The sequence below is a fragment of the Cnephaeus nilssonii genome (genome assembly GCF_951640355.1).
Source record: "Cnephaeus nilssonii genome assembly, chromosome: 2".
Lineage (NCBI taxonomy): Eukaryota > Metazoa > Chordata > Mammalia > Chiroptera > Vespertilionidae > Cnephaeus > Cnephaeus nilssonii.
In genome coordinates, this window is record NC_137073.1 from 70,020,472 (window position 1) to 70,032,975 (window position 12,504).

Sequence of the window (12,504 nt, forward strand, 5' to 3'; positions counted from 1 at the left end):
CTGGGGAAACCCAAGACTCCTGCTCACTCCGTGGCTACAGCCATCTTAGTTGGGTTAATTTGCATACTTGTTCCTGATTGGCTGGTGGGCATGGCTTGTGGATGTAGCAGAGTGATGGTTAACTTGCATATTACTCTTTTATTAGATAGGATGCTTATTTCAATATCAAAATATATGCAAAAAGATCACCAAAATGTAAAGTAAAATTTAATTCACAATTCCAGACATAGACTATTAAAGATTCATTTTTTTCTTCTAGATAGTCTCTATCTAAAAATATATTTTGTGAAAAAAATGGGATATTATTCATATTTTAGGAATTCATATTTCTCCTCTTAACATATCATAAACATTTTTCATGAAATAAGCACATGTGTACATGATTGCTTTTTGCTTCTATAATATCCTATTGTATATTAAACATATTTGAAACCTATCTACCATATCTTATAAAGGAGTTCTCTGCATCTATTTTATGCCTCTCCTCCTTTCACTCCCCTAGACATACAGTCTGGAACAGTGATGGGGAAGAAATGATTGGATCATGGATAGACACTGATATAAGAGAAATCAGAGGCTACTAAGAAAACTGAACTGTGGCCAGACCTAAATGATGCCCCAACTAATGATTCTCTACTTTCCATGTCCTCAGTGACCTACCTCAATATGTTCATGTCCTATTTCTAATCTCTCTAAAGACTCTTGATCAGTATTGTTACAGGCAGTTAGACAGACATAAACAGAGCAAGGATAATGGGCCAGGTATAGAAACTCACCAGGGAAGAAAGCCCCAGATGCCCAACAAGGGGCAAAACTGGGAAAACAAAAACCTCACCTCAGAGTAACCTATCCTCCCCTAGCACATCACTAGTCATGCAGTTTAGACCCCCGGACCTTGTCCTCCCTAAAGATAGCATCGAAACCTCAGTTGTATTTCAGCCCCAGGCCCAGAAAAGCAACAAATCCAGACAAGGGACTTCATGGCTGTCTCAAGACCAGCTACACTGATTAATGAACCCCTGCCCTGACACTGACCAATTAGAGGATACCACAACCCTGAAAGAGCATACCTGGAAAACTGATGAATATTCTATTGAGACCCTCCCCTGTAACCTCTCCTAAGATTTCCACCTACAAGAGAAAGATAAATAAGCTCGGGATGAAGGACCCAGTGCACGCTCTCCCCCAAGGGAAGACACCCGTGCCATTCCCTTTCCCCTTCTTCCCTCTAAGGGACCATGAGACTTGTAACCAGGGGAGCAATGAGCAGCAGCAGCTCATCCAGAGCTAACCCCTTGAACTGTCTCCAAGGCCCCCTTTTCTCTGACTTCTCAGTGAGCCAAAACAGCCCAGCCTAGGCTCTCCTGATGCCCTTCCTTGTTTCACTGTTCTCAGTTATTTTTGATATAGCCAATAAATTCTTACTTACTTTGCCACACTTTGTATCTTGATTAAAAACTTTCCTTCCAGGAAACAAAAACCAAGGTCTTGTCATATCCCTAGTAACAGTACTACTTACCTCATGGAAGCTGGAACTGCAACTCTGTGGCTCATTTTCTAGTATTCTAAGACTGTTGAGAGGGAACACTAAGAAAGTACTGGTTGGCCATGGCCAAGATACAGTTATAGCTCCTAAAAAGAGCCCCTTTCTCCGTTGAAATAGAAAATTTGGGGAACAGTAGATAAGCTACTAATCTAACACCTGGTATATAATGAACCTAGAATTCTCTGGAGTGGTCTCTCTTTCCTTTCAGTTTGAAGGGTCACCCCAAAAGCACACATCTCCAGCCTCTGAAGATGTCTGTCCCAATATTTACAAAGACATAATAGCTGGCATATAATAAGGCAGGTGATTAGATACATGGCTATGCTTTGATCAAATAGAAAACCTTTTGTCACAATACCACAAAGTCACTTTCTGCATAGCTCAGATATAGTGAATCAAGATTCTGTGGGCCACATATTATATGTACAGCACAGGGGACATTTTCTCATCTTTGTTCCTTGCTGCTTTCCATTCTATGGCAGTGGTGTTGAATACTGATGAGATAATACCTCTTTCAACCTCTGGCAGACATTTTAAAGCAATTTATTCAAGTACCAAAGACCCAGTCTGCATTTTTGTGGGCAATTTGTGGATCAAATTTTCTATCAACTTGAGGGTATTTTGAGTTTTAAATATAATGGCTTACCACGAACACAGTACATATCCTTTAATTTGATTTATTTCATATATAAATAGGCCCCAAAACATGCATTCTAAAAGAGATATTTGATATCAATTCAAACATGAATAAAATAGAAGTTAAAGAGAAAAATTAACTTATTTTTCTGTATGTTTTCCTAGTATTTATACATATTTTATTTGGTTTTATTATTTTTATATGATTGGAGATAAAAATTAATTTAGAACTAACCAAACTACTTTCTTAATAACTGAGAGCCAAATATAATCTAGGTATTAGAAACTTAATTTGTATGTCTTGCATTAATTAATAAAAATGATAATAAGGACACATTTGTAACACTTTAATCAATAAAGAAATTTAAAAAAATAAAAATAAAGTGTAAAGAAGAAAAATAAATAAATACAAATAATTTTTTTTAGTCAACCTCGTTTTTACATACATCCTATCTAATAAAGAGGGAATATGCTAATTGACCCTCACACCATCGCAAAGATGGCGGCACCACAGCCAATGAGGGAATATGCTAATTGCTGCCCCGCCCTCAAAGATGGCAGTGCCCACAGCCAATAAGGAGGGAATATGCTAATTAACTGCCATGCCCCCAAAGATGGCAGCACCCACAGCCACAAGATGACAGTGCCCAGTCCCCTCAGCCCCACTGGGGTGGCAGCCATGCAGCAAGGCCGGGCCCGCTCCCAGGTGGGCCCAGTCACTCCGCGCGCCTGCCTCCGGAGTCCCCCAGTCCCCTCAGCCCCCCAGCTGCCGGGGCCAGCCTGAGACATAGGCAAGCCTCGGATGGCGGCTGCCCAGCCGCCCAGGGCCGCCCAAGGCTTAAATAATCAGGGCCGCCCAAGGCTTAGGTAACCAAGGCTTGCACTGCCAGCAGTGGCAGCAGCAGAGGTCTGATGGGGCGTCGCCTTCCCCTGATCACCGGGTCACCTCCGGCCCCTGAGGGCTCCCAGACTGTGAGCTGGGGCAGGCCGGGCTGAGGGAAACCCCCCCCCCCACCTCCAGTGCATGAATTTTCATGCACCGGGCCTCTAGTATATTGGTAATATCCTTAATTTATTCTTCATGTATTCCCCCATACATATATGCTTACTAAAGTCCATAAAACCAATGTCAATGATTCCCCTAAAAAGAATATGATCCTAAATAGAATGTGTTCTTATGTTTTAGAGCTATTACTGGTTTGAATAAAATTTTTTTAAAATCTATTGTACACACTGGAGGTAATAATAATTATCATTATTATGTACATTTCACATAATTAAGATGTTGCAAGATATATATGCACAAACATATGCATATTATACTATATATGTCTTTATAGAACTAGAGTGTTCACAACATACATTTTATTTTCTTCAAACATCTTTTACACAATAGAGTAACACAGGTTAAATCCTAGGCCAGCCTAGATTATGCCATAGTTGAGAAAATTCATAATGAAGAAAAAAAGTGACTTTCCTCTTCATCTTTTAAAAAATCAGAGGTAAAATCTGGAAAATAAAAGGCTTTCAAATGTCTTTTCCAGTAGTCACAATTACCTGGTCTTTTAAAAATGCTGGTGGTATGAATTTTCAATCAATCAGGAAAAATAAGTTTCTATCAGGAGCCAAGACACACATCATTTGAAATAGTTGCCATTCATATAAAGATTCCAAATAAGGAATAAATCATTCCTTATTTATGTTTCATGTCTCTTTTTATTCACTATTAATCCAGTAATTTGAGCTAAAGTAATCCTTATAAATATCACCTTCCTAAATTTTGATTAATATTAATTGACTCTGATTCTCATTGTCCAATTATTCCTTATCATTTATAAGTTTGCTGGTGCAACCAAATACTAATGACCTAAAAGTGTTCATTTATTACTATAATGTACAATAGTGACCAATAATTTGGTTTAATTATAATAAGTAAAGGTATAATTAATGACATTTTAAGTATATGTTAGTCTATGTTACACATTAAATCTTTAACACTAAATCATCTAAAGAGAGCTTAGTGTTTTTATAATACATTATGCACACACCTTCCTTGAACATCATTCCAATCTCTCAGAAGCCTTTCATTTTCTTTCTGCAGGTGCTCATTTTTGGCTTGGTTTTCTGCAATGGTGTCCAGGCAGTCACAAATAAGTTTTCTAATGACCTCAGCTGGGCTTGTGACTTTCTCTAAGTTGAAGGAACCAAGTCTGAACTAGGATGAAAGGAAAATATGAATAGCTTTAGAAGAATATAAAAATTGAGCAGCCCAGTTTTAAATACACAAAGTTTTTTCTAAAGGGAAAAAGTGTGATTCAAATACAGCACATTTACCAGATAAATAATGAACAAAAACCTAGGCAACTTCCTTCTTCCTTATTAAACTTTATCACATAAAGCAACATATAACCTAAGAATAATTTTTGTAAGTTGTAATTCACTCTCCCACCTCCTAGCAGAAAACAACTTAAATGCCATATGAGGATATTATCATGTTTGCTATAACCTTATTTAAATCATTCTGCTGAGATTAAGATAAGAAATTACACGTGAGGATTCTTAATGCTAATTTCTGTTAATATTGAAGGTAAAATTGAATAATTGACATAAGCTATTTCTGAAGAAAGAAAAATTTTGGTAATAGCTAAAAGAAGTGTAGGGTTTTAGGAAACTGATAAACCTGGGGACACCACACAGTATCAAAAGCAATGATTTATTACTATCCTATATAATAAAAGGCTAATATGCAAATAGACTGAACTGCAGAACAACTGAACAACCGGTCGCTATGATGTGTGCTGACCACCAGGGGGCGTGCACCAAACATGGCGGTGTCGGCCACGGTGGGATAGTGGAGCAGGTAAGTGGGGGCGCCAGACCAATGTGGGGAACCGGTCGCTGTCATCAGGGCAAGCCTCTGGTGGTTACTGAAAATTCTTTGCTCCTGTGTGCCATGGTCCCGCCTGGTGCTTGCACCTGCTGCCAGCGCCAGCCCTGCTTACACCCACTGCTGGCACTGGAGCCACCGTTCACACCCACTGCTGGTGCCCGGCGCCAACCCCCATTGCTCAGCACCATCAGTGAGTGCGAGTGGCAGCTTCCGGCCCCAATTGCCCTCAGAGTTTATCCACCTACCCCTGCTCCGGAGGGGCAATCAGGGCAGCAGCTGCCACTCATACCTGCTGACTGTGTTGGCCCTGCTGGCACCCACTGCTGGCACCAGCCCCAATTGCTCCACGCCTTCAGTGGGTGTGAGTGGGGCTGGCACCGTCAGCGCATGGGAGCGGCAGTGGTGGAAGCAGGGCTGCCAGCAGACAGGGGACCAGGGGCCATGGCGAGAGGGGCTGGGCAGGGATGTGGAGGATGGGCCGAGACCCCCCCCCCCCGTGCCTACCGCAGCTTTGAAGCCTACAGTTCCTTTCAAGGTGCACAAATTTGTGCACTGGGCCCCTATTCTACAATAATAAAAGCATAATATGCTAATTAAATGGGAGGACCTCCCGGATGAAGCCGGGGCTGGGAGGGAAGCCCGGGTCCCAGATGCCTGCTGATGGCTGGAGGGAAGCCCGGGTCCCAGGTGTCAGAGGGAAGCCCAGGTCTCAGGTTCTGGAGGGAAGCTGGTGCCGGCAGCCAGGGATAGGAAGTCCTACTCTTGCACGAATTTCATGCATCGGGCTTCTAGTAAATTATAAACAATAAAGAACTTAATTCTTCTTCTAGTGGGCATTTTAAAATAAGACAGTATGATATAGTTTTAGTTACAGTTATGGAATTCTGAAGGATACACAGATTCTCATTTGGTAGATAAAAATACTGAAAAGCAATTAATAGTTACAATTATCGTCACTACTAAAATTATAATTATTGCAAGAACCAGTAAGATTTTAAAAATAAACACTATTATATAGCTGCCATGTCTTGCAGTGGATCACTCAAGCGCACCACAAATATAAATTCATCTAATCATCACCAAAATGGAACTAATATACATTTTATAGATATAAACTGGGGTTCAGAGTAGTTATCTAACAGAGTGAAGGAATCAAGTCAAGATCCTATTCTGCTAAGCTGTTCGGCTGTTTCCTGACATAAGAAGATATCCTAACTAAACAACTAGGAAGAGGAAACATGAGGTTCAGAACATCCACAGAGAGATTCTGATGACATTGAGTGGCACAATAGAGAGAAAAAGTGAGCATTTGTTTGTTTTAGCCTTCAAGATTAGTAATTTCTACTATGGCATTTATCTAATAAGAACATTTCCCAATGTCTTGCTTTAAAAAGAATCCTATATAATAAAGAGGTAATATGCAAATTGACCCTCACAAGATGGCTGCTTACGACCAGGCCAGCAGGGGAGGGCAGTTAGGGGTGACTGGGCCAGCAGGGGAGGGCAGTTGGGGGTGACCAGGCCTGCAGGGGAGGACAGTTAGGGGCAACCAGGCTGGCAGGGGAGGACAGTTAGGGGCAACCAGGCTGGCAGGGGAGCAGTTAGGCGTCAATCAGGCTGCCAGGGGAGTGGTTAGGGGGTGATCAGGCTGGCAGGCAGAAGCGATTAGGGGCAATCAGGCAGGCAGACAGGCAGCCAAGCAGTTGGGAGCCAGCATTCCTTGATTGTGAGAGGGATGTCCGACTGCCTGTTTAGGCCTAATCCCACAAGGATCGGGCCTAAACGGGCAGTCGGAAATCCCTTGAGGGGTCCCGGATTGGAGAGGGTGCAGGCTGGGCTGAGGGACAACTCCCCCCCCGCCCCCCGTGCATGAATTTCGTACATCGGGCCTCTACCTCTAGTATTTTTATAAGTATGTTATATACAGATTGAGAAATATGAAATAGTGGTTGATAATTCTGTGGCAAAACCCTATTAGCTAATTTACAAATAAAAGTAAAAGTCACTAAAGTAAAAATCCAATGTTTATAATCTGAAAAACATTTCAGTTTATTTCTTTAATTTAGAATTATTTGAATGTTTAACTACACAGAATAACTTTTCTGGATAAATTGTGTTTATTAATTTAAATTTTCAAAAAGAAAATGTCTTAATATTAAAGAAACCCTGCCAAAGGCTAAATACTGATTATTCCTACATGTTGAGAAACATTTATTCATACTAGCTTTAAATCTAAAAAGGAAAAAAGGATATTTATATTCTTCAGTATTATTATAGACACACTTTAGAGGATTGAATAGCCAAAAGAAAAATTGTGTGTGTGTGCAAATGTATGCTTAATCTTTTCATTTGTTTTATCTTACCTCTTCCTGTTTTTTAATACAAGAAGGGGAGTCAGCCAAAACCGGTTTGGCTCAGTGGATAGAGCATCGGCCTGCGGACTGAAAGGTCCCAGGTTCGATTCGGGTCAAGGGCATGTACCTTGGTTGTGGGCACATCCCCAATAGGGGGTGTGCAGGAGGCAGCTGATCGATGTTTCTAACTCTCTATCCCTCTCTCTTCCTCTCTGTAAAAAATCAATAAAATATATTAAAAAAAAAAAGAAAAAGAAAAAAAAGAAGGGGAGTCAGATTAGAAAAAAACAACACATATTTTAATTCAATGAATACATCCAGGTGTATCAGGCTTATACATGTAACTAAATTAAACAATTTGGACAATATTTACCACACAAAAAGACTTGGAAATACTAAGAATTATCATTTATTCTATTAAAATTATTTCAGGCAATTTGTCACATCTGATTTATATATCTTAAATTTAGAATTAAATGATGAAAAGCACTTGCATTTTCTCATATAATGAAACAAGAGTCCATTTAATAAGCTTATAAGTTTAAATCAGAAAATTATATCTATGTAAGGAATATATAAGTTGAAAGTTAATCTGAGCATTTACCTTTAGAAGCTTCTCTTAGTGTAAACATATATGCACACAAAATAAAGATCTTCTGTAGAGTATTACTTTTCAAGTCAATACAAAGTAGAAGAAAAATTAAGCTTATTTTATTTTTATACAACATATTACATTATCAGTAAAATGTATACCCAAAAAAGTGATTTTTTTAATTCATCACAATTGTCAGGCAGCTTTTACTAAGATGGACATTTTTAGTTTTTATCACTTGAACGTTTCAACAATGACAAATGAATAATTTGTGCCACACTTTAATCCTGAATAGAGTAATTGGTAAAATACAAATACACAGATAAACACAAGTCCAGACCCCATCCTTCTATTTTAGATGGCAGAGGAAGAAGGAATCAATTCTAAATCAATCATTACAATCAAGTTCTTTTAAAACATTATTCAAATGTATATATTCAAAATTCCAAAAGAGATTCTTACATCATTTCTTGGCTATTCGGTATAGAATAAACTTAAAATGTCACTGCTTCTTAACAGTAGGCAACTATTGTTTGGTTTCCATTTTAAAATTATATTCCCTAGATTTTTCCTTTAACAAGTGTGAACATCTGTTATTACAAACAATAAAAATGAGCAAAATGTATATAGAAACTCAATATAAGAAAGGATTTTACTTAAATACTACAGGCCCGGTACGTGAAATTCGTGCATGGGAGGGTTCCCCCAGCCCAGACTGCACCCTCTCCAATCGGGGACCCCTAGAGGGATGTCCGACTGCCAGTTTAGGACCTATCCCTGTGGGCCCACAATGGCCTGCCCCTGCAGGCCTGATCTGGCTCCCAACTGCCCTCCCCCGCAGGCCTGATCTCGTCCCCAACTGACCTCCCCTGCAGGACTGATCTCGCCCCCAAGAGCCCTCCCCTGCTGGCCAGTTCACCCCCAACTGCCCTCCCCTGCCAGCCTAATCTTGCCCTCAACTGCCCTCCTCTGCCAGCCTGATCTTGCCCCCAACTGCCCTCCCCTGCCAGCCTGATTGCCCCTAACCCCCTTCCAGCCTGATCTCACCCCCAAGTTCCCTCCCCTGCCAGCTTGATCGCCCCTAACTGCCTCTGCCTTGGCTCCCACCAACATGGCTTTGTCTGGAAGTTGGGCATCCAGAAGATGGCCGGTTGAACAGATCTAATTAGCATATTACCCTTTTATTAGTATAGACTAGAGGCCCGGTGCACAAAATTCGTGCATAGGGGGTGTGTCCCTCAGCCCAACCTGTACCCTCTCCAATCTGGGACCCCTCAAGGGATGTTCGACTAACCGTTTACAGGGATCGGGCCATGGGGGTGTGGCCAGCCTGGGTGAGGGGCTGAGTGCTCTTTGCAGGCTGGCCACAACCCGTTCAGGGTGAGGGGTCCTGCTGTGGTGCCTGGCCAGCCTGGGTGAGGGGCTGAGGGCTGTTTTCAGGCAGGCCACACCCCCTTCAGAGTAGGGATCCCCACTGGGGTGCCTGGCCAGCCTGGGTGAGGGGCTGATGGCTGTTTGCAGGCTGGACACACACCCCGGCGACCCAAGCTCCCAGCCCCTCCTTTTTTTCTTTATTCTTTCTGCAGCGCCTCCTTGAGTGGAGGCCAGGGCCGGTTGAAAGCAGGTATCTGGGATTTATTTATCTTCTATAATTGAAACTTTGTAGCCTTGAATGGAGGACAGGGCCGGCCAGGGCGAGTGGGAAGCTTGGCTTCCTCCATCACCGGGGGCAACCCAAACCTCCTGCTTGCTCCAGCTCCGTGGCTACCGCCATCTTTGTTGGGTTAATTTGCATACTCGCTCCTGATTGGCTGGTGGCTGTAGTAGAGTGATGGTCAATTTGCATGTTTCTCTTTTATTAGTGTAGATTATATAGGATAGGATTGCTTAAATGAGGGGGGGGGGAGCCTTTTTCAGCTGGAGGAGATGCTCTTGACAGACAAAAATACATAATCCCTATATCTGGACTGATAGCCAGCCATATGCACTATACTGCCAAACTGGTCATTAAAAAATTGAACCACTTTCTTACACCTTACACCAAACAGCTGTTGCCCTTAAAACCCCTCCTCAGCCCTCACCTTAGGTTCTGCCTTCGCAGTTCACCCAGATTAGGTTCTGATTGGCCAGTTCCTATGCCAGTCAGCATCAAAAGCTACGCCTCCTAGGCAGCCATTGGCTCCTCGCACTTCACCCAGATTTGGTTCTGACTGGTGGGTTTCTATGCCAATCAGTGTCTCTGGGCCTATCTCTGGGCCTGATCTGTAGTCTCTGTGGCAGCTGCTGATCAGGCCTTGCCTCTCTCACTCTAGGCCTTACCAGCAGCCACGGCAGCTGTGGATCAGGCCCCGCCTCTCTCTCCGGGCCTTGCCAGCAGCCACAGTGGCTGCAGATCAGGCCCTGACTCTCTCTCCAGGCCTCTCTCTCCAGGCCTGATATGCAGCCCCTGGCAGCAGCGAAGTCCTTAGGCCTCTACCAGGCCCCGGGCTCGAGGCTAACGACCTTGCTACGCCCGCCTCGCCCTGTCCACACCCCGCCGCTCCACCCACTCACCGGCCACCAGCGTTGCTGTGATAGGAGCCTGTGGACTGCACGGGAGGGACCGAGAGGTGCTCCATGCACTTCCTGGTGACCATTTGTCCATCTGGTCGTTTAGGTTGTGATAGGCCCTGGTCTTTTATAATGTAGATTAAGATTATTTTTTTGAAAAATTCTGTTCAGTGTGAGGGAGTGACTCCACTAGACCATTTTGCTTATATACTCATGGGTCAGAACCGAGAAGGAAGCACCCTTCCACTTTCACGGCTGCTGTTCCAGCCTGCCCACAACATTACAGATGCAAGACTCCACTTGCCCTTATACATTGAATTTTGATGAGGACTTCATATCCGCCTGAATAAATTCAGAGGCAAAAAGTATTTCTGTGCTCTGATCTATATTCAGCCCATCCTTATCCTGCCACTCAAATGAAAAGTGGCAACGAAGGAAAGCATTGTTTTTAAAACTAGCAAATTTGCACAAAAGCTATATTGTACGGTTCGGTCAATTTTAAATTCTTTAGCTTTTTGTTTGACAAGTAAGGCTATTAGCATGACTGTTCTTTATTTATTAGTTCTGTCATTTCAAAATAATCTACAATATAAAATCTGGGCTTCAAATGGTACACAAGAATCAGAAACCACAAATTAAAGACATTTTGAAAGCATATTTCTTCCTTAGAAGCATGGGCAAAAATATGTTTCCTTTTGTAGTCAGTTCCAAAGATCTTTTGAAGAATTCAATGTACATAGATTTATACTGAGCACCTCAGTCTATAATCTAAGATTTAAACTGTCTTTATTTTTCTATGTTAAAAAGTTGAGAACAATTAACTTTTTAAATGTTGTTAATCATGGTAAGTTACACTAGACCAGTGGTCGGCAAACTCATTAGTCAACAGAGCCAAATATCAACAGTACAACGATTAAAATTTCTTTTGAGAGCCAAATTTTTTAAACTTAAACTTCTTCTAAGGCCACTTCTTCAAAATAGTCTCACCAAGGCCGTGGTATTTTGTGAAGAGCCACACTCAAGGGGCCAAAGAGCCACATGTGGCTCGCGAGCCGCAGTTTGCCGACCACTGCACTAGACAAATACATAATTGCATATGCATAGTTGTAAAATTCTAGTAATATAGGAAATCAGTCATGTTAAGTAATAAATAGGAGAGTATATAGTATTACTTTGGCCTAGTTATATTAATCATCAACTGTTAAGTATTTCCAATCAACTGTATCTTCACTAAGACCTTTTTATCATGAACTCTGGTTCAGTGACACGCTCAAATGTTTATTTTAGATTTAAACAACAAAAAAAACACATTACAAATGAAACTTCTAAAGCAGTAACATATCTAAATTGATAACTGGTCACATTTATCTTCCAAGGTAGCTAGAACTGAGAAAAGAATACTGATAAGAACTAAAGAGGCAAGAGATCTATATTGTGAGACTACTAATCTTACTTTTCCAACCATTTTCCTGTCCAACTTTCTTACAGCTCAAAAAAATGCTTAAACATCTCAGATTGCATGATCAAGAAGGCTTTGCAGCCTTAGCTGGTTTGGCTCAGTGGATAGAGCTTCAGCCTGTGAACTGAAGAGTCCTGGGTCAATTCCAGTCAAGGGCACATGCTCAATTTGTGGGCTTAATCCCCAGTAGGGGGGCATGCAGCAGGCAGCTGATCAATAATCCTGTCTCGTCATTAATGTTTCTATCTCCCTCTCCCTTCCTCTCTGAAGTCAATCAAAATATATATATATATATTTTTAAAAAGGAGGCTCTGCATATTTTAGATCCTGTAGGTTCTTAAAATCAAAATGCAATAATCTAAAGGTAAAAAATGTGCTGAGCTCTAATTATAGTGCTTCAAATTATTAGCATTTCAAGACCATGCTATGTGCTTTAATATATTAAGTATCATCTAAGAATTTCAGTCTTCATAATTG

The 12,504-nt window shown here is 41.5% G+C and overlaps 1 protein-coding gene across 1 annotated transcript in view; it reads right to left on the bottom strand.

Moving 5' to 3' along the window:
• XRCC4 (X-ray repair cross complementing 4) overlaps positions 1-12,504 on the bottom strand; it is a 201,554-nt gene that overhangs the window by 109,498 nt on the left and 79,552 nt on the right. The window contains exon 4 of the mRNA XM_079795368.1: positions 4,231-4,397. Within this exon, the coding sequence (XP_079651494.1) occupies positions 4,231-4,397 (167 nt within the window). The remainder of the gene's footprint in view (positions 1-4,230; positions 4,398-12,504) is intronic.